General features: G+C 33.3%; 1 protein-coding gene across 11 annotated transcripts in view; it reads left to right on the top strand.

Annotated features, from left to right (window-relative positions):
• ABI3BP (ABI family member 3 binding protein) overlaps positions 1 to 22698 on the top strand; it is a 267293-nt gene that overhangs the window by 121901 nt on the left and 122694 nt on the right. For all 11 annotated transcript variants that reach the window (XR_012488058.1, XM_074301043.1, XM_074301042.1 and 8 more), the window contains exons 4-6: positions 4558 to 4690; positions 15168 to 15349; positions 16490 to 16545. Coding sequence is in view for 10 of the 11 variants with exons in the window: in XM_074301043.1 (XP_074157144.1) it covers positions 4558 to 4690; positions 15168 to 15349; positions 16490 to 16545 (371 nt within the window). In the remaining variant the exon portion in view is untranslated. The remainder of the gene's footprint in view (positions 1 to 4557; positions 4691 to 15167; positions 15350 to 16489; positions 16546 to 22698) is intronic.

Genomic DNA, 22698 nt, shown 5'->3' with positions numbered 1-22698 from the left:
AAACTTAGTTTGTTGGCCATGGGAAGCCTGTCTATCCAGTCATAAAGGGATTGCCATCTATAAAGACAGGGGAATTCACAACATTAATAAATATTTTAAAAGTATTTATCACTATGTGCCAGACATTGTGCTGAACAATTAATATTATTGATCAGTTATTAATTTGATATGCTATTACTCTATTCCATTAAATATATTTAATTCTTATGATACACTGGGAGGTATCATTACTATCCCCCATTTTTTCAAATGAAAAAATGGAAGCAAATAATAGTTTAGAGATGTGTCTAGGTTTACACAGCTAGTAAGTGGCTGATATCAAATATGAACTCAATTCTTCCAGATACTAGATCTAGCACTCTATCCACTGCACCTCCTAGGAGAGGAGTGGAAAAAGGGAAAGAAGGAAATGATACTAAAATCTAGTATTCTATCAGTTGGGAAAACTCCAATCAATCTTTCTGCAGGATTCAATATGCTGCTGGTCCACATTTTCTGAGTTCCTCTTTCTCTGTTCTACACATATTCAGCAAATCATTTCCTCATTTTACTCTATCTACCTCAATCCCCCTCTGTCTACTAAACCATTCTCAAACTTCACCGACTCAAAAAATGGCAAGCATTTGATCAAACATTTTTTATCCTCTCTTCTTCCTTCATTACCTGCAGGTCACTCTACAATCAAATTTACTACTGAAGTTTCCATCCCTTTAACATACAAACCTGACTCAGGCTCAGTCCTTATGTTTTAAGTTCAAGGTTGGAGTAAAATGTGGCAGAATAGTTTGCTTAGCAATCGTTTATTAACAAAAGGAGCCTTCTCTAGCGATCACATATAAAAAATGCTGAAGGTCTTAGTTTGGGAAAACAAGGCCTCCCTGTGTTCTATAAGAAAATAGATCTACTAAGGAGGACAAATGGTGGTGACTTTCAATATGAAGGGCTCCAACTCCATATGAGTGGGCCTTTTTAATGAAGGAAGAAAAACTAATATGGCTAGAAGCCATCAGTCAAGGAAGTCTTTCATAGTAAGGGAGATATGAGTGTGAAGGGTTGTAGAAGAGAAATCCTGGTGGTTATGATCATCTCCAGCTTCACTGCCTCTCTTAAATAGGCCCAGAGGATAACTAGTATGTGTGTATCCTTTATCCTGTCCCATAACCTCGGATACACAAGCGTGTCTTCTTTTTGTTCAGAAACATAGCAACCTGAATCTCTAACAAATGCAAATATCTTTGCGGATGGTCATGAAGGCTTGTACTGGGATGATGAAAATGGGAATTGGGAGAAGGGGGTGGATATGAGAGATAATGTGAAAACAGACTCAATAGACCTCACTAGCCAATTGGAACAGGGAGGAGAGGGAGAGGCAAGACTCAAAGATAACACTGAAGTTTCAGTTCAACAAATATTTCTTAAGCATCTGCTATTTGTAAGACAAATACCAAGATGAAGTCATGACCTCTATTTTAAATGAACTACTAAAATAAAGGAGATAAGACAAGGATAAAAATAAATACAATGTAGAATGTGTGATGTACATAATGAAAGTCTAAGAATATGCTGTGAAAGCTCAGAAGGAGGAAAAATTATTGCCTCTTAAAGAGGGGTAGGAGAAGGTCAAGGGGGGTTGGAGAGAGATCAGAGAAGGCCCCATGTAAGATTTCTTGAGAATTGCTAAATTATATGGATCAATACCAAAAGTTTCATGGAATACCCAAAAAAAGAAAGAAGAAGAAGAAATGAGATTGCAAGATGAGCAAACACGGGGCCATTTGTGTCTCCAAATTTTCTTAAATTTAATAAGTTATTTTTTCATTACCTAGTAAACTTCCCCTTCTCCACATCTCAATTTGGAAATTATTTATACCAAAATATCTTATGTAATTTCCAGTCTCTGATGTTTCTCCTTGAACAGATACCCCAATTTTTTTTATCTAAAAAGAATAAACATCTTGAGAATATTTTTTTTAAACTCTTGGGCTCATGAGAGTTATATTTTAGTCACAAAAAGTTCATCTATTTAACACTTATAAATATAACATCCCTCGCAGTTATTTTCTTCTTTGGTCTTAGGATAAGATAACACAGGCCCTGTCTACAACAAATATTCAAACAAAAATTCTCTTGAAAATCAGACAAATTACTGAATAAAAAGGAAAAGAAAATAGGTACATTTTATTCTAGTTTAATTGCCTGATCCCTAGTTTTCATTTGGTAGAACTAGAAAAAATTAGAAATGGTAATTACCTTAGTTATAATCTAATTCAACTTTATCATATTACAAATGAGTAAATTAAGAGTTTTTGAAGCAAAAGGACCTACTAAAGTTTACACACATAATAGCAATGGTCTGAATCCAAATCCACAAGCCCCTTAGTTCCAATTATAATGTTCTTTCAACATGCTATTACTGTCTAAAACACATTGTCTTTTCTCTTTAATTGGTTTAAATGTATTCTAGATCTAGGATACCCAGGATATGTGTATATGTATTTATGCACACATATATACAGAGATATAGCAAATATGTATATTAAATATTATATATACATTGATATATTTGTATAGGTATAGTACAGTGAGCAAAAGATAAATGAGGAAATAAAGGTTCAAGCTTCCAGGCATATCAATTTATTAATCAATGCATGCCAGCTTTCCAAGTTAGAAGGGGAAGAATAAACAGTTACAATTGTATGAAATCAGAAAAAGAGGTGTCCCACTTTCTCCAAGTGTTTGTAAACAAAGGAATATTGAAGGGATAACTTATTGGGCAATACATTATAGGACCAATTTTCAGATATGACTGATGAGTTGCTTTGGTTGTACAATTGTAAGAAAGCTCTTTGCATCAATCTTTGGAAATGGCCTAGTTTCTAGTTATCATCACTCAGTTCCTTAGTTAAAAGTCTCTAAGCAGCAGGTAGAGGTGGTCTAGACACATAGACAATGCAACAAAATCCTCTCACAACTCTCACATTTGGACAATGTTTTCTTATAAGACAGAAGTTGGACTACATCCATATTGAAATGGAAAGGGAGCTTACTTAGCTCCACAATTGGGTCACAATATGGAGTCAATGTGGTTTCCTCAATTCTCACTGCCACTGGCTGTTCTAATTTCTTCAATGTATATGTATGTGTGTGCGTGTGCTTGCATGCATGCATGTGCATAACTGTATCAGTGTTTTGTTTTTATGTCTCAGAAGCAATTCTTATCTTTTTCATTATCTTCCCATTCTCATGTGATTCTTATAAATTCAAAAATTCAAATTAGTACTTATCCATTGAAGATTTTAAAGAACTTTTTAACAGTGTATTATTATACTACTCTTTAATATGAGAAAACATAGTTTCATTACCATTATAGGAAAGTTTCTTTCTATACAGTCCCTATTACTAATGAAAAAGACATCACATTAAGAGAATCCTTTAACATCTATAGAGTTCTCTCTTCACAACAACCTTTGAGTGTTAGGCAATTATCATTATACCCATTTTGAATTTAAGGAAACAACTCAGAGCAGTGACTTCTCTAAGTCTCATGATTTTTTTTTCCCCTGAGGCTGGGGTTAAGTGACTTGCCCAGGGTCACACAGCTAGGAAGTATTTTAAGTGTCTGAGAACAAATTTGAACTAGGATCCTCCTGAATTCAGGACTGGTGCTCTATCCACTGCGCCACCTAGCTGCCCCCAAGTCTCATGATTTATGAATGTGAAGAGAGAGGATTCCAACCTAGAGTTCTCCTGACTCATATCTTTTCCTATTGTAACCTGCTGCCCTCTGATGATGATGATGATGATGATGATGATGATGATGATGATGATGATGATGATGCTAAAGATCTCTCTGTTTGGAAATATTTAATTTCTTTTTTATAGATTTTATCTAGAGAAAAACAAGAGCACTACATTATTCAAAAATAGGCTTTGAACCTTGTTATTCAACTCACAGTACATAATTGTTACAATTTTAGTAAGGGGGATTGTTCTAATTTAGATATCTAAATAAAAAAGATAAATGAATACAAGAAGGTATTATCTCTTCATAGATATCAACTTGGTCTTGTTAACAGTCACAGGAAAATAATATTGTTGATCCTCTTTCTGTCTGTACTTGAAACTAAACCATAGTATTGTTTTTCTGTGATTTTTACTAAGGCATATTTTAATGCCAAGTAAATATGACAAAGCTAAATAGTTCAAGAACAAAAAATATTAAGAAATATAAAATATATATGTACATACTATATAGTCTTTATGCATATATATCAATATAATATGTAGTTCTACATATGTATGTATAATACATGTATCACACACACATGTGTGTGTTACATGCACATCTTTTAACCAACAAGAGTTCAAAACCTTCAGGTGAGATTCTAATTCATTTTTGAATAAAGAAGTCGAATTCCATTGGGTAAAAAACAATAGGAAAATGAAGAATTTGGAAGTGTTTAATCTATATTATCTTTGCAAATCACTTGATTCTCTTTACTCAAAATGTGGAAATACTAAGTATCATCAAAATTAATCTGTGTATTACTTCCACAGGTAAATCTCGTACTCGGCAACCTCTCCAAATGGTAGTAGGCACTTTGTCACCAAGCTCAGTCTTTCTGTCTTGGGGTTTTCTTATCAACCCACAATATGATTGGACCTTACCAAGTCAGTGTCCTAATGACAGGTAATTTATCAAAACTCAGTTTCCTTATACAAAAATAAGCATGTGGTTTTAATCAAGTAACAAACATTTATTAAGAGTTTACAATGTACTTGTTGCTATAATCATAAAGACAAAAATGGAGCAGTCCCTGACCTCAAGCTACTTACAGTGTATCAGAGGAGAGAGCTTTTAGCATATAAGTAGATACAAAATGTATAACATATATATGTGTATATATACATATATATACACATAAATAAAGATTTGAAAAGGTGTAAGGGAAGACAAAATGCATTCTACATATAGGGGACAAGCTGTACAATGTCGTAGGAAAAAAAAGACACAGAAAGTCAAGTGTGAGGGACATCAAAAAGGACAGTTAGACTGGAATGTAAAGTGGACAAATAATAAGCCTGGGTAAATGAGTTAGAACCATACTGGAAAGGGCTTTGGATGTCAGAGAAATTGATACTTGATCCTAGATATGAGAGGGAGCTACTGAAGTTTATTGGGGAAGGGAGCAACATGGTCAGATATGCATTGAAGGGGTATAATTTTAGCATCTGTATGGAAGATAGCTTGGTAAGAGGAGAAACAAGATACGGAGTTCATTTATGTCTCAAACATGTTGTCTACAGACCATATGCCACGCCCAACACTCCCAACTTTGATCTAAGACATAATAAAATGTAATTGGAAATTATTTAACAAGATAAATAAAAATACAATAAAATATAAATAATATCAATGTGATTTTCTAAGTCAATATGCTGTCCAGAGGGGTCTTTAAGTGAAGTTTAGTAGCCCCCATTTCTGTTTGAATTTGGTTTCACTGATTAGAAGGCCATTGCAATAGATAAGAGGCAAACAGGTAGTAGCTACCAATAGAAAGAAGGGTAAGAATGTGAAAGAGTTTTGTGTTAAAAATTGACAAGATGACAATTGATTGGATTTAATGGATGAAAGACAGTATAAAGTCATGGCTGATTCTAAAGTTGTGAATCTGGATGACTATAAGGAGCTATGACCCAATGAAATATAGACATTTGGAATATTTTGGGGAAAATATAATGAATTGTTTTGACCATGCTGAGAGTTGGTTAACTATGGGACAGCTACTTCAAAAAATGTAAAGAGTGGATATAGTTACTTTATAAAAGTTTATCTTTACATTACAGATAGTTATAGAATGTCTTCATTGTGTGAGGCATTGTGCTAGGTATTAGATATATAAAAACATACAAAAAATAGTATCTAAATTTTGAATCATTATTTATATAATAGAATTGAATATGGAAACTTGTCACTTTTTTGTTTCAATTTTGTTTCAATTTCTAATTTCAAATATCTAAATAGATTGTATAATGCTTTGAAACATAATGGTTCAGAAGTTTGAATCCCAATAAACATACCAAAATTTTATCCCAATAATCTTACCTCAAAATTCTTCTAATAGGTATGAATTCAGTCCTAAGGTTTTAATTTTTGAAATTTGATTTTGATTTCCTTTGACAATATTTGTCTTTGACTGTTAAAAAAAAGGCCTCTGGAAAATATTTGTCCATGTTCTCAAGTATCAGTATTCTCTCATAAGTGCATTTTGATTATGGAGATGAATCAGAAAAAAAAATGAAGATCAAATTTCCTTGAAAGTATTCATAATTCTGAATAGTAAAGTGTTTGGCAAAAGAAGATGACACTTTTACCAAACTCAAATTTGCTTTAACAAAATATTTCTCCAACATTTGACAGACTCTGAAGCATCCCTCTTTTACCCATAACTAAGCAAGGCTGCATGCCCTGGAAAAAAGACATTCTTCTTGTTATTATAGGTCAAGATGGTTTGAGTCTGAATATCAATGCTATGAAAACAAATAGTTGTGTTAGTTTAAAATTCCATTTCAGTCCTTTAACCTCTCTTATGAGTTAAAACCAGAAAGAATATAGAAATTTGAAATGTTCTCAATAAGGGTAAAGTTAGTGTAAGATATGCATAATGGTTTTACCTTTTTTTCTTTGATATTGCTAGCATTTAACACAGCACCCGACATTTAGTAGGTGGTTATTAAATATTTTTCTGACTGAAAATATTCATTGATTTACTCAGTTTTACTGTATCAGTCAGTCAATCTCAAAAATTACTCTTTTCCCCGATCAGACACTCCACAATTCCTAGTAGCACAATTTTCATAGCCTGAGTGGGATTTTATCCAATTTTTCATTTCTCAGTCCTTTTTTTTTACATTTTCTCAATATCTTTCACACAAAGGACCTCTCTTGTGAATAAATATTTATTGATAGAAATATACTTCAAATTATCTTATTGCATAAAAAATTGGGTATAGAATGGGGTAAAAAGTAAATAACTGAAATAATCTTGTAATCTATCTTAAACTAATACATGGAAACTATTATAGATTTATTAAGAGTATATGTTGCATGATGTGCAAATTCTTAGGGGATTGTACCTAATAAAAAACCTATTTATGGCTATGCCAGCAATTGCTACCTTGAGCATATTAGTCAACCATTTTGTTTCTTTACTCCTTTATGAATATAATGGAATTAATTATATGGAGTAACAGAAAATTTTACTAGATAAGAATAAAAACTTATATGTAGGATATTCCCAAAGTCTCAAAAGTTTAATGTAATTTTAAGCTGTAAAAAATTTTGAGACACTATTTAGCATTTTTAGGTTTAGCAACTGTTTTCCTTAATACTACCCTCTTTGATTTGGTTATAGAACCAGTATGCCATTTTAAAAATGAATAAATGGAAACTTTAAGAAGGTGATTTCCCCCTAATTACACATCACAACGAACAATTGTCATATCTAAGATTCAAATCTAGGCCTCCTGACCCCAAATCCAACATCTTTTTTCCACTATATCAAATTACTTCTGTAGGTTTTGACATGATTTTAGCATGATCTTTCCATCCTTGAATCTTCTGTAGTCCTCTTTACTTTTTTCTGTATTTATCTATCCAGTATTATAGTTACTGTGAATGAGTCAATTGTATAAAGAGATGGATTGTGGTTTGATGGATGCAGCACCAGACTCAGAAGCAGAAAGATTTGTGTTTGAATCTTGCCTCAGATACTCTGTAACTATGATCTGGTCCTCAGTTTCTTTATCTCTAAAATAAAATAATTGAACAAGAACCTCCTTTGAGATCCCATGTATGATCTATGTTTTTTCCTCTTACTAGATTGTAGACCTAGATGATTCATTTCCCTTCTCAACTATAGGATATATAAACCACTATATTCTTTGTTAGCATTTCCATCAGAGAATTGGTACCAGAATGGAAGGAATAAAATTCAAAATCAATTATTCCATTTGTTGAAAGTCAATTCAATCATTCCATTCAATAAGTATCTATCAAGTGCCTGCTATATGCTAGGCACTATGCTAAAAGGTTGGACTTTTAAATAAAAAAGGCAGACTTTAAAAAAAATTAAAGGCAGTCTTTGCTCACAAGGAGCTTACAATCTAATGGTGGAATAACACACAAAAGTTAACTGGGGAATGCATCATGTTACTTGGAGTTCAAACAAAGCAAGATGCAGATGGAAAGCAGAAAGTTGCTGGGAGAATCTAGATCCCTCCTATACAGGACTGCTTTAGGAATAAATTAGTACTTTATCTTCCAGTCTTCCAGTGAAAAGGGAGAGAAGGCTGAGGTATTTGGGAAGGTGTTGAATAAGCAAAGCTGAGGTAATGGCAGAATCATGAAATTTCAGGTGATCCACCTATCTGGTAGGGCATAATGTTCCTCAGAGTTCAAACCAACCAGTGCTTCAGATGGATAATGGGGGAAATCTTCCACAAATATTTTGTTGGGGGTAAAAAACAGAAAATTAGAAATTAGTGACTGAAATAAAGGTTCTTGAATCATTTGGAAGTTCCATTAATCATTGTTTCCTTCTCCCTTGCTAGTAAAGATATTCAAGTGGGCATTTCCTCCATGGTTTGGACCCTTGTACTGTTCTGAGAAAAAAAAAAATGAGTATCAAAAAGATTTACAAATACTATAGACATTAAACAAAAGAAACCAACCCATCAAAATAGTAAATAAATGTAATTAGAAGCAGGCTTAGGGGCTAGATTCTTCCCTCAGATATGCCTGCAGTTACTTTTTTAGAATTTAGCCCAACACAGTAGATTTATATAAGCAAATAGTAGTTCAAGGGGGGATTATTCTTTCTTGGGTATTGAAATTTGAGTACAACTAAAACTCTCTTAAAGGAATACAATCTTCCACAACTATTCAAATCTGAATGCCTTTGGTGGGCTTCTGGAACACCAAATTTTATAGTTATAATCTCATAAACTCTAGTTCTGGCACAGTTTGCAAGGAAAACAAATACTTTACCATAGTAGGTTCATGCAAACCTACACAAATGAAAAGAGTTTGCTGGATAGCTGTTTCCTTTTTTTTTTTTTTTTTTTTAATTTCTGACCTCAAATTTTCCATATCAAAGCAATCATTTCTTCAGCACCTCCTCTAACAAGTTTCCACTGACAGAAGTGCTATTTTTTTCCATTGGCTTGGAAACTGAAAATTGAGTGTCATTTTTCTTGCTGGGTTGTGAACATTTCTGTTACTATTTGCACCATTCTGAACCAGGACTGTAATTTTCAGTTTTTCAATTCTCCTCATGGTAAACATCAATGAGTGAATATGCTTAACTTATACTTCATATTTTTTAATGGATTGTGAATGAAGGAATATACAAATTAGGACTTAGAATGTGTAGAAAAAACCTTTATAAGCTATCCCAGACAAAAAGTAATGTGTTTTGTTAATCAAAACCTATTGTTGTTTTAATCATTTCTTTTTGGTTGTGTCTGACTTTTTATTACCCCCATTTGGGATTTTCTTGGCAAAAGTTCTAAAGCAGCTTGCCATTGCCTTCTTCAGCTTATTTTACAGATGACAGAACTGAGGAAAACAGAATTAAGTGACTTGTTCAGTTATTCACCTAGAAAGTATCTGAAGCAAGATTTGAAATCAAGAAGATGAGTCTTCCCAACTCCAAGTTCAACACTCTATCCACTGTGCCACTTTGATCCTGAAAAACTATTAATAGATCCTTCTTCCCTACCTAAATTTATCAGTCTACTTATCAAGACTTTTCATAATTATATCTAACTGTATTTATTTATCTGAGTATATACTTTCTTCACACTTTGCTCCAACTTACCCTTTTCCCTTGCATTTTCTTCTGGGATTCATATTTCTAGAAAAATGTTTAGGCCCTCATCATCTATTGACTGAACTACTGCAATGACATTCTAATATATCTCCCTGCCTCTCTTCTCTCCTAATCCATTCTTCAATCAATCAAGAAGCATTAATAAGGTCTCCAATATGTTTTAGACATTGCAATAAAGACCAGGAACAAAAACTTAAAGAAAAACAGTCACTGTCTTCAAAGACCTTGCATTTTAATGGAGAGCATATATATATATATATATATATATATATATATATATATATATATATATATATATATATATATATATATATATATATATGTTTTTATGTACACATATATCCTTGTCTATACATATGTAGGCATAGGCAAGGTACATGTAAAATAGATGAAAGCAACCTTAAAGATGAAGGCATTAGGACCTAAGAAGATGAGGAAAAGCCTCCTCAAGGAGGCATTGCTTGAATTCAATTTTGAAAGAAAGCCAAGATTCCAAGAGTACAAGGATAATCAGTGTAAAGTCACAGAGATGGAGTGCCCTGTATAAAGAGAAACAAAAGTGTGGTTAAATTGTAGAGTTTATGGAGAAGAGTAATATGTAAAAAAAAAATGAGAAGAAAAACCATAGGATGTATAGAGTTTTAATTATAAGATAAAAGTTTATACTTTATCCTAGAAGTAACAGAGTGTAATAAAATTATAAATTGTCAATAGATTGACAATTGTCAATTGTCACACACTGGCAACGGTGTGTGAGGAGAAAAGGATGACATGACATGATTTCGTTCATTTAAGGGAAATCATTGACAATTATGTGGAGGATTGATTGAAGTTGGAGAGAAACTTGATACAGGGAGATCAAATAATCCTAATAAGAGGCAACAAATGTCAATGAGGAGTGGGGTGGTGGCTATGTGAGTGGATATAGGATTTGTTATTCCAAACAATATTTGGAAACTTATTAGATATGTGGAGTGAGTGATAATTAGGAATTAAGGATGATATTGAAGTGATAGGAAGGATGACCTCAGCAAAAAATTGAGGGATTTGGAAGAAGAGGCATGAGTTTTGGTGAAAAGATAATGAAGGTTTTTTGTTCATACTGGGTTTGAGATGTGTATGTGACATCTGGTTCAAAATGTCCACCAGGAAGATGGTACTGAAGGACTGGAGCATGAGAGAGAGAATGGGATTGTAGATATAGAACTTATCTGCAAACAAAAAAGAAATCTGCTAATAAAGTCACCAAAAGAGAGAATAGCAATAAAAGAGAAGAGAATTCAGTAAAGAACCTTGGGCAGTAATTGATCATTATTTAAAGGAAGATCTAGTAAAGAAGAAGGAAAGAGAATTTACTATGTACCAGGCACTGGTAAGAGATTTACAAATATTATCTCATTTGAAGGAGAGGTGAGAGAAATAAGAAAATCAAAAGCAGTATCAAGAAAACCCTGGGAGGATAGAATATTCTGAAATAAAGGATTGTCAATGCTAATATATGTTGTAAAGAGATTAAGAAATATCAGGAGTGAGAGGGGACCATCATATTTGACAATTAAGATATCAATGGTAATTTTGGAGGGAATGTGTTCAGTTGAGTGACAAGTGTAATATTCTTCTGTAAAATATAATGTTCTCTTGAAGCAGTTTCTTGGGGGGCTTCTGGAGTCAGCCTTGGTTTCAGTTCAGAGTAATCACCCCAAATGCAATCAGGAGTTAAAGTCCAAATCCTTTATTGTCTCCTCCTTCAAAATCTTATCTCCTTCACTTGGAGCTTAGCTAGTTTTTCTGGAGGCCTTCAGTAGTCTTCTTGGTTCCAAGAGCTTGAGCTGCCTTCTCTGACTTGTGAATCTCCTCGACTGAATCCTGGCTTCTAAATCTCCCAAAGTTCAAAGGTTTCTGCTTCAATCTCCAGCCACAACAAAGGTGGAAGATGGAATGAATCTGTCTCCGCCTCCAAGAGTGGGCTTGTCCACTAGTGGGCTTGAGAGCTCCTCCTTATATATGCTCTCTTAAAGTGTCAATCTTGTGGAATTACAGTAAGTACTAAGTATTTGTCAATTAGAGAATCATTATCTCCTCAATTCCACTTAATACCTTGTTTCAAGTTCTGGCCCATAACATCCCCTAGTAGGAACAGATCAATCATACTGAACCATGCTAAATTAGATAATTATTGTCTTTATCAATTCCAATGACTTAGAACCTTGTAAGAATCCTAACAGACAAGGCTGCAAAACAGATGGCAGGTGGTTTTAAGAGAATGAGACAGGTAGATAGGAGAGAAAATTGAAGTATTTTGTACAGAAGGCTTTTTCAAGAAGTTTAGTTGAAGCACTGAGGAGAGATACATAACTAACTAGGATAATAAGATCTAGTGAGAAGCTTGGGTTTTTTGCTTGCTTTTTTTGTTTTTCTTTTTAAGGATAGAAGAAAATCAGGCATTTTTTTAGATAGAAGGACTATTCATTATACAATATATACTATTCATTAATAGTAGATATGGAAAGTATAGAGATGAGGGGAAATGATAATAGGTTCAATTTTCAGTAAAAGCAGATTGACATGCCTACTCTGCATCTGGATTCACCACAACTACCAAGCCAAAAGTCTCTTGGTCTTAGCTATTTGAATTCCTTCAAGAATTATTTTTCTTTCAAAACCATTACTCCCAACTCAATCAGAGAGCTATATAGACTTTCTAAAGACATCGCTAAGTGTTAACAAATAATAAGCACAATAAAACTTTGTCATCTATGGTAATATTCTGTGAATGTATCAGTTGAGTTTAGGTGGTGATAGAAGCAGGGACCTAATCCCTATTCTCCTCCCATACTTCATTCAATTCTGTTCAACAACACATATGTAAGAGCAAAAGATATAGATATTGGAAGTAATACAATCCTAGAGCTTGGCAAAATGTGAGTGGCTAAGGGACAATGGAGCAAAAGATACAAGAGTAGAGGATAGCGTGGAATTGAGCTGCCTCACTGCAGGATCAAGGTTGTGCAAATGGAGAATACGACCAGGAGTGGTGATGCTCCAAGAAAATGCTTAATAGTGGAGTAATTAGAGACCACAAACTTTATAGGCTTGGAAGCAATATAGCATAGAGAAATATGGAATTGTGATGATTGCAATTAGATAAATGCATTTCAAATTAGTAGAAAATGGAAATGGCATAACTGAATGCAATAGCAAGATCGAAGATATAACCATCCCTGTGTTTAGCTGAGGTAGAGGAGAGGAGTGGATCATGAGAACTGTCAGTTAAGGAACTGGAAGTTTGGAATTCTTGGGGAAACATCAACATATATGTTGAAGTCCACTAGTAGGAACCCAGGGATTGGGGTTGAAAACATATCAAGGCACTAGGTAGGTATTAGTTACCCACCAAGACAGCTGGATGGCACAGTGAATACAGTCCTAGATCTGGAATCAGGAGGACTGATCTTCCCTAATTCAAATTTGGCCTCAAATACTTCCTGTGCAAGTCATTTAATCCCATTTGCTTCATTTTCCTCATCTGTGATAAGAACTGGAGAAAGAAATGGCAAACCACTCTAGTATCTTTGACAAGAAAGCTCCACTTGGGGTCATGAAGAGTCAGACATGACTGAATAACAACCACTGAACTCTAGATAATGCCTTGATGGGGGGTGAGGTGGTGAGGGAGAGAAATATGATAAATTTGGTTAGAGTGAACTTCAAAGGAGGATTTATTGCTAAGTGATGGTGATAGAGTTTGGATACAGCAATAGAAGACACATTTCTGTTATGGGCCAGAACTCTGAACTTGAAACAAAGGATTCTTACAAGATACTAGTTAGTGGAATTGATAGAGACAACATGGTTCAGCATAATTGATTTAATCCTATAAGGAGATGTTATGGGCCAGAACTTGAAACAAGGTACTAAGTGGAACTAAGGAGACACTGGTTAAATCTAGTTTAGCACTGATTTAATCCTACAACAAATAATGGTTTCCTAGTGAAATAATGATTGGTTTGTACTCAATATGGAGCACATAAGGAGAAGCTCTCAGGGCCAGAAAAGACAAGTGCCCTAGAAGCTCTCAGAGACTGAGACAGATTCATTCCATCATCCACCTTTGAGGTGGCTGCAGGCTGAAGCACAAACCTTTGAATTCGGAGAGATTCAGAGGACAGAGTAGGAGGCAGGAGCTCAAATTCTCAAAACCAAGGAGAGAGAGATAGGCTTCTAAGAAAGCTAACCAGGCCCCAGGAAAGGAGACAAGACTTTGAAAGAGACAATAAAGGATTTGGACTTTAACCCCTGGCTACTGGTGTGGTGATTACTGAACTGATATGAAGGCTGCTCCCAGATACTCCAAGAAAACCTCAACAAGAGAACTTTACATTTTAAAGAGAATATTACACATTTCAGTCAAACTGTCTTACTTACTCTTTCCCATATTGATCATTCTATCTTCGTTCTTCCTGCTTTTATAATCTCTGCCTCTGGTGCCTAGAGTGCACTTACCACCACTACCCCTCTATATCATAAAATCCTTAGTTTCTTCAAATATCAGTTTAAATACCACCTCCTAAAATAAATCTATTGTGATCCCCCTACCCCATTTGCTATTTATTGAAGTTCCTTTAAAATCCAGTTTTGTACTTATTTTATATTTCTATGTAAATTTTGTTTCTCCTAATGGAATATAAACTCTTTGAAGGCTGGGACTTTTTTTCTTTTAGTCTTTGTATCTTTAGTTCCTAATACAGTGTCTGGCTCAGAATAGATACTTAATAAATGACTTTTGAATTCAGTAACTCAATGGTATTATATATATTTCTATTATATTTTATCTTATTAGATGCTATTCATATTTCTAACCTGTCAAAATCTTGTTGAATACTGAATCTGTAGTACAACATGTATGATCTAAGGAACTCAAGACCATTTCTATAAGGCTTTCCTCATGGGTGGAAAATGATTACTTGATGCCCTGGAAAGAGCTGGGAACCTCAAGTGCTCTTTGGAAGGTGAAAGCCAGAAGTAAGATTTCTCTCCTCCAAAACTTTTGCCAACTTCATCCAAGTCATGAAACACAAAGTAATCATTTTTTACCAATGAGGATTATGCAAATGGACTTGAGTACTGGATAACATGTATTAACTTCTTCAGCTTAGTGTCCTCTGCAAGCAAAACCAATGCTTTTATTTAACTTGTATCATAAAGGCAGAACTAACATTGTGTGTCAATTATTTGGTGGTAAGACATAATGTTATTACTGTTATTATTCAACAGATTATATACAGTTCGCTATCGGGAAAAAGACAAAGAAAAAAAATGGATTTTTCAACTATGCCCAGCCACTGAAACAGTAGTTGAGAATCTGAAGCCAAATACTATTTATGAATTTGGAGTGAAAGATAATTTAGAAGGTGGACTCTGGAGCAGGATTTTTAATCACAAGACTGTTGTAGGAAGTAAGTCCTTGGCACTGTTTTTTTTTTTTTTTAATTAATCCTTTTTCAGAAACTTTTAATTAAAAATACAAAATGGCATGCGTTGAATTTTATAAATTCAATGTCTTACAAATAGTACTTTAGCATATTTTATGAAATGTATTTTCCCTTGAGTTCTCCCATAAATATATACAAACCAATATGCTATCGGGGTCTTCTTCACTTTATGTAGGTATCAATGGGTTGCATTGTTATTCATCAATTGTCATTATCACTATATTACTAGCCCATCCTTTTTTCCAGGCATATATCTGATAACACTATTTATATGAATAGACATAATTAATGAAACTATGCTTTGATTGTATGAGAATTATTAATGCAAATTTTCAGAATATTTGATCCCTTCCAATTAGAAGAATTATACTCACAAGTGTCACTTTCCTCAGATCTATATTTTTCATTGCCATGATTATATTAAAGTTTTAAATATGCTTTTAATAGAATTCTCTCATTTTTGTATTTAATTTTCAAAATAAACACTAAAAGTAGTGAATCTGTAATGTACCACAAGAATAAACTTTTTTAAAGGTTTGAGACTTTTGATAATTATCATGGAGGAATATGACTGTCCAAGTCTTTACTTAGTTACTTGAAGACAATAAGAGACCAATTTATGTCATTATCGATATGAGACAGAATGAAAAAGGGATAGTAAGTAATTCCATTGACATGGGAGATAATGTCCTATCATATAGCTCTTTGGTGCACTTTCTTCTATTTCTAGACATAGTTGTAGAATTAGTGATTTGAATCATTAACAAAAAGTATATCTTCATCAATATTACCTGTACATAGACTAATAAAACCATATCCATTTATTGATAAAGGGGTAGGATGGGATTGTAGAAAACACTTCTGTCTCCAAAGATTGGCAGACATGAAAGAAATAATATTTCATTAATGTTCTCAGAGTTCATATTACAGGTATATATAACAGATAAAAAATATTGAGACCATATATAATAATTTTATTGCTTAAAAAAAGGATGAAAATAAAGTTGGTGAGAGATGGAGACTGAGTTGTCTTAATAAGTGATCAATTGATTTTTATACTTAGTGAGATGAAAATAATATTTCTTTTTTTTCCTGGTATATCAGCTAAAAATAAAGGAAATGGGAAAATTCAAAGTACCTATGACCAGACGCATATTGTGGTATGTAACAAATTTATTTTCAAAGTTAACTAGAAAATAGTTCTTTTTAAGCATTTTTTGTATACAATTTACTTTCTTACTGCTTTTTACTAAGTGACTGAGGCCTAGAGAAATAAAATTCATACTGCTAATTAATTAAAAGCTTTCAGGATTGATTGCTATAATTACTTCTTTACTTAGTAAACAGTCAATTAGATCATTCCTAAGACCCATATCAGCTTTAACACTATGTCTATGATTCTATAATTAATATAGTTATGTAATTATTATAATTATTCTTTTTTTAAGCAAGTATGTATATTGTGTCTACATGCTGTCATAGAGATACACTATTTTTGTCCTATTGAGGGTTTTTCTTTAATTGAACACCTGATGTTTTCTAAATGAATAGCAATAAAAGGAATGTCTCAGGGCTAAAGAGATCTGGGATTTTAAGACTTTTTATACCTATGTTGCTGAAATTCACCTCTCCCCTCTGTCATAGGTCTTGTCAGTTCTAAGAGTTCTCATTATTTCTACCCTTCCTCCTACCAAGCCCTTCTCTCAAGGAAGAAACAATATTTTATATTTTACTTAGAACTGCCTTACCTTTCCCAAATTGCATGTATTTGGGGCATTAAGTCTATTTTTGTCAGAAAATATTTTCTCCTATATGTAGGATGTTTAGCCATTAATTAGCAAGTAGGATAGGCTTTTTAAGGTAATATAAGGACTCCCAAACAGCTAATTACTGTTTTTTAAGTTGATCCTTGCCAGGGTTGAATCCCAAGAAGACAGATGTTGCTCAGATTTGGCTTCAAATATAATTATCAGTGACCCCCCCAAAAAAAATAAATTTCATTTCAAGATTATGTATCTATGTTAATAAATCACTGTTCATGTGTCTGTGAGCTTCAAGTGGCTTGGGGAGGAGTGGTAAGAAAGAATTAAGAGAAAGTTTTATTGGAAGTATGTGAAATACAGAGTTTGACCCAAATCCTACCCATGATGTTCATTATGTGTGTGGTGATGAACAAATCACTTAACTTCTCTGAACCTCAGTTTCCTTATTTAATAATTGCTTCTGAAGTTTCTTTCATTTTACAACTCTGATTCTTGGAGATCACAAGCCATAAGATGACATGTATGAGGAATAGAAACATATATATATATATATATATATATATATATATATATATATATATATATATATATACACACACACATACATATATATGTATATGTATACATTATATATATGTTTGTACATTTGTGTGTATATATACATGTATATATATATATATATATATATATATATATATATATATATATATATATATATACACATAGGTAAACTAGTGTTAGCTTTTATAGATGAAGCAAATCTAAAAGAAAAAAATTTCATAATGAAGCTTTAAACCCAGTAATCCATTTGTTTTTATCTCCCCTTCTGGGACCATCTTAATTCTTATTTTAAATGTAAGTAGAGTCTTAGAAATAGTACTATCTCCCCAACATGTATAGTTGCTTCATTTTTGGTTTTATTATGTCCTTTATGGAGCAAGAAGTCTTTATTCCTTTTGAGACTCTTGCTCCAACTAAATTGTATTATTTTTGGCAGGGTAGTCCCGTTGAAGGGAATTACTTGACAGCATTGAGGAGATTAAGTCCCCAGAGACTTTTATTCCCTTTTCCTGTCATAAATAAATGTGATTGGGGGAAGGGGTACAGAGAATGCAATAGGAAGTTTCCTGTATCTCTGATACAGATCCAAAAGTTTTATCACTTCAAGCTGCAAGGTGGAGTCCTCCTTTGACTTCAGCCAACAAGCCTGCTGTTGTAGCATAAATTGCTTGTTTATTTCCAAAGGGAAACACAACTCCATTTAAAAGGATATTTTAAGGCTCTTCTATTAGGCTTGCATCAGGGCTACCATCTGGACAGAAAGAGTTTCTTTTACTGACATCTGTGCAGCTCTGTGATTTGAGGAAAATTGGAAAGGAAGAGACTGGATCACCTCTGGCATCTTACATGACCATGTCTTCTATCTTTTTAATCTATTTGATATAATGCTTCATTTCTTTTTTTTTTTTTTTTTTTTTTATTTATTTTTTTTTTTTCTGAGGCTGGGGTTAAGTGACTTGCCCAGGGTCACACAGCTAGGAAGTGTTAAGTGTCTGAGACCAGATTTGAACTCAGGTCCTCCTGAATTCAGGGCTGGTGCTCTATCCACTGCGCCACCTAGCTGCCCCTATAATGCTTCATTTCAAATAAAAAAGGAAATGACAATGACAATGAAATGATTAAATATAATTTTACTGAGAACCTTTCTAAGAGATCATTATTTCAGGGATTTTTGAAGTAAAGTCCAGATATGTGATTGAATTTTAATCAAAATGCAAGATTTACGCAATATTTTCATTTCATGCTTGCATCCATGCAAATACTTTTTCCTCTGAACACTTTCCAGAGAGTGAGGAAAATGAAGGATTTATATTGAGGAACAATATTAACTACTTATTTAAATGAATGATGCCATTTTAGGTAAAGTAAAAATATTTGAAAGGACTATCAGTTTTTGACCTTTATTTACTTCTACATATATATTATATAATTTGATACCTTTGTCAATTGCTAATACTAGAAATAGTGTGAGAAATAAAATGTTATCCAGATAGTTATTTCTTCATATTATATAATAAATCACCTGTAATTTAGGGCATATAGGAAGATGACCAAGACCTCTTTATGACTACTTATCAATGACATTTGGGCTCATTTATTTTCCATTGTTAAAACAAATTGTCTTTCTTAATGTTGATGGTTTCTTAGACAGGTATTATTCAGTAATGGCAAAGTGATGATCTCTAAGAGTACCTGTTTTTTACCTCATCGTATCTATATTTAGAATTGTACATTTGTAAATATAACTTATAATCCACTGGCCAGATAAACTTAGTTTTAAATAAGAGTATGATTTTCAACTAATGTTTTCAAATACAATTTTAATTGTTTATGGAAAGCCTACTCCTCTGAAATCAGTCTTCCCCTGGGATATGACATCTCTTCTGACCTTTTCTTTATTATCATCCAGATCCACCCATCTCCTATGAGAATAGCATCTATTACTGGCAAAAAGGGAAAAAGTACTGCCAATTTTCTTTTTAGTTTAACAGTGATCAGATAAGGAATACCAAAAGTAAGAATAATCCTTTTGTTTCTCTCCCTTTATTCACACCTCAAGATTATTTACACAAAACAAATTATATATCCTCCCATCATAAGTACATCCATGCTCTAGGTAGGAAGTTTAAAAAAAAATCTAGGCCAAAGATATAATAACAAACAGTTGTATCTAATTTTCCAAATTTGCCAGAAATTTGAAAACTTTCACAAGAAATATGTTGGTTTTGGTTTGAGCTAGACCTGAATCAGCGTGTTTCATTACTTAGTCACTTTAGAGGACAATGGGTGGAGGGTTTTTTTTTTTTTTTTTAATGAATTAAAACCAGAATGTACTATATTTTCTTTTGTGCTCATGTGGCTTTTCTCTTAAGATAGTAGAATTGTTTTATGGGGAACTTTTAGCCAGCCCTCAAATATTCTTTATCTTTGGGACTTTGAGAAAAAGTAAGATTTTGAATTAGATGACATAAAATCAATGAACAAAATTGTTCTGTTAAAATCTTTTGCTCTAAAAGTGTCAAAAGTATTTTGTGAAAAGACTTTGACATAAGTTTGATAAAATTCAGGATAAATCAGTAATGCCAATTCTCCATGAATTGTTACTTCATATGAAATAATGAAGTTGCTGCTGGTCTCAAGAGGACCAGGATGTTTAATCCCCCAAGACATGTTGAAGTCCAGATCCAGTAGTGAATTTGGGGTATGTAAATCAGGGGCTGGGTGGATAGAATTTGATATGAACTCTTCAAATTTTAATTGATAAAGAGTGAAAAATATACATACATACATACATATATATATATATATATATATATATATATATATATACCTCCAATGCTTACAGACTTGGTAAAAAAAAAAAAAAAGTCTAACAAACACAATCTACTGAGATATAAATGATTAAACCCGGATCTTGGTTATTTAGAGATGTAAAGAGTTGAGATACACATCAAAGGAAACATCATACCAATGTCTTCAAATACTTTTCTTCCAAATGCCTTTAGTCTCCATTGTGGGCTATTTTTCCTGTACTAAGATCAAAGGTAAGCCTTTGATCCATTATATAGTAGTTTTTGCATTTTGCTTCAATCCCTAGTTTCCTAAACATTGACAAGAATGTCTTTGCTATTCAATAAGAAAAACAGAGATTGGTGAACCAAGTTACTGTAAGATTCAAGACCTGGAATGGATTATTACCCCCTGGCCCTTTACAAAGACATAGTAGTGCACACACCTATCCTAAACCAAAGGAACTCCTTTCATCTCTGGATTTGATATATACAGATAGATTTAGTTCTGGGTGAGGGAGAGGGAGGGGGATGACCAATGAAAAAACCAATATAATATTTTTATTATTATTTACTATTTTTTTTAATCCTCCTACTTTCTATTCTCTGCCCAATCCTAAAGCCCGTGAGAAATTTATTCAAAGCTTAGGATTTTACTTATGTACAGAGTCTCTCCAAAGCAAGGCATAGAAAAAACCTAAATATACAATGTAAATCACTCAAGGAAATGTTCAATATGCAAATGAGACTCTCATAATTGCTCATTAATAAAGACTTTTTAAAAGCTCTGCTTTTAACACACATCTACTCTTATGCTTTCCTGAAAGGTTGAAATTTAAACATTGGAACATGACTTAATTTGTGGGACCCCTAAATAAGTATCATTACATTTTCCCTTGGTTTTACATTGTCCAAACAATCCCTAGTCTACATCTTCTAATAAACCAAGCCTCTTTGGGCTTGTCCCTTGATTGGTGATTGTCCTTCTTAAAAAAAAAAAAAAAAAAAAAAACCTCTAGGGACAGCTGGGTGGCTCAGAGGATAGAGCATCAGCTTTGAAGTCAGAAGAACCTGCGTTCAAATGTGACTTCAGATACTTAACAGTTTCTGGCTATCTGATCCTGATCAAGTCACTTAAACCCCAATTGCCTCAGCAAAAAAAAAAAAAAATTAAATTTTAAAAAATGAAAAATCTCTCTGGTAGGTATAGAAGGAAATATCCCAAAGCTGTTCCTACACCAGTTTTCTAGGCCTTTTAAAGTCACAAGGTAGCCTCCTAAATGTAAAATATCCATCTCAGAATCATTGCTCAAGCATTTAGGATTACACCAAGAAATAAAGTAGAAGCAGTGAAGGTTCTGTGTCTAATCTTGGGATCACTAGCTGGACATGTGCTTTAGTGGCCATATTCTAACAGCCTCTATGTGCTCAGGATGAGGGAAGGAAACCAGTATCCTCTTCTCTTATTAGAAAAGTCTCTGATAGTCCTGACACAATCTGAACAAGAAAAAGAGACAGAAAGAGAAGACCACTGAAATAGGGTTATTTCTTTTGAAAGACTTCTTGTTCAATGACCAGCAAGATCCCAAACACTAAGGACACTAAAGATGTGGCCCTGAAGACTCTGGAAACTTCCAGGGAGCTCTAGAGCACACTATGGATCCATTGCTACACATGGTCCATGGGGCACAACCTTCACTGCATGTTAGCCTACCAAGCAAAACTCTGAAGTTGGCAACATTTGTATTCAGATAGAAAGACAATGAACATAGCCAAAAGATCCAATATGTACTGATTTTGAAGTAAGTACTGAATTCTCTAGGCAAGTCATTTAACCTCTGTTTACCTTGTCTGTAAAATAAAGATAATGATGCATTAGTATCTATCTTCTAGGGATATAGTAGGATCAATGATATGTAAATACTTTGTAACCCTTAAAATACTATTAAATGTTAGCTATTATTATTGCCATCCAAGACTGTCTTGTAATCTTTATTTAACTTTGGGGAAAGGGGTAGGATTGGGATGGAAAAAATTTACCAGTTATATATGTAACATACATGTATTTACTTCTCAATAATTCTCAGATTTGACTATGTTTATATATATTTTTAAAAACCAGCTCAGTAAAAGTAAACCCAAAGTAGGTGCCTCTAATAATAGACTTTCAGTCATCATAAAGTTTCACAAAAGCATAATA

This window comes from Sminthopsis crassicaudata, chromosome 3 (genome assembly GCF_048593235.1).
Source record: "Sminthopsis crassicaudata isolate SCR6 chromosome 3, ASM4859323v1, whole genome shotgun sequence".
Classification (NCBI taxonomy): domain Eukaryota; kingdom Metazoa; phylum Chordata; class Mammalia; order Dasyuromorphia; family Dasyuridae; genus Sminthopsis; species Sminthopsis crassicaudata.
The sequence above is the reverse complement of the archived record's forward strand: the minus strand, read 5'-3'. Positions and strand labels throughout refer to the sequence as shown.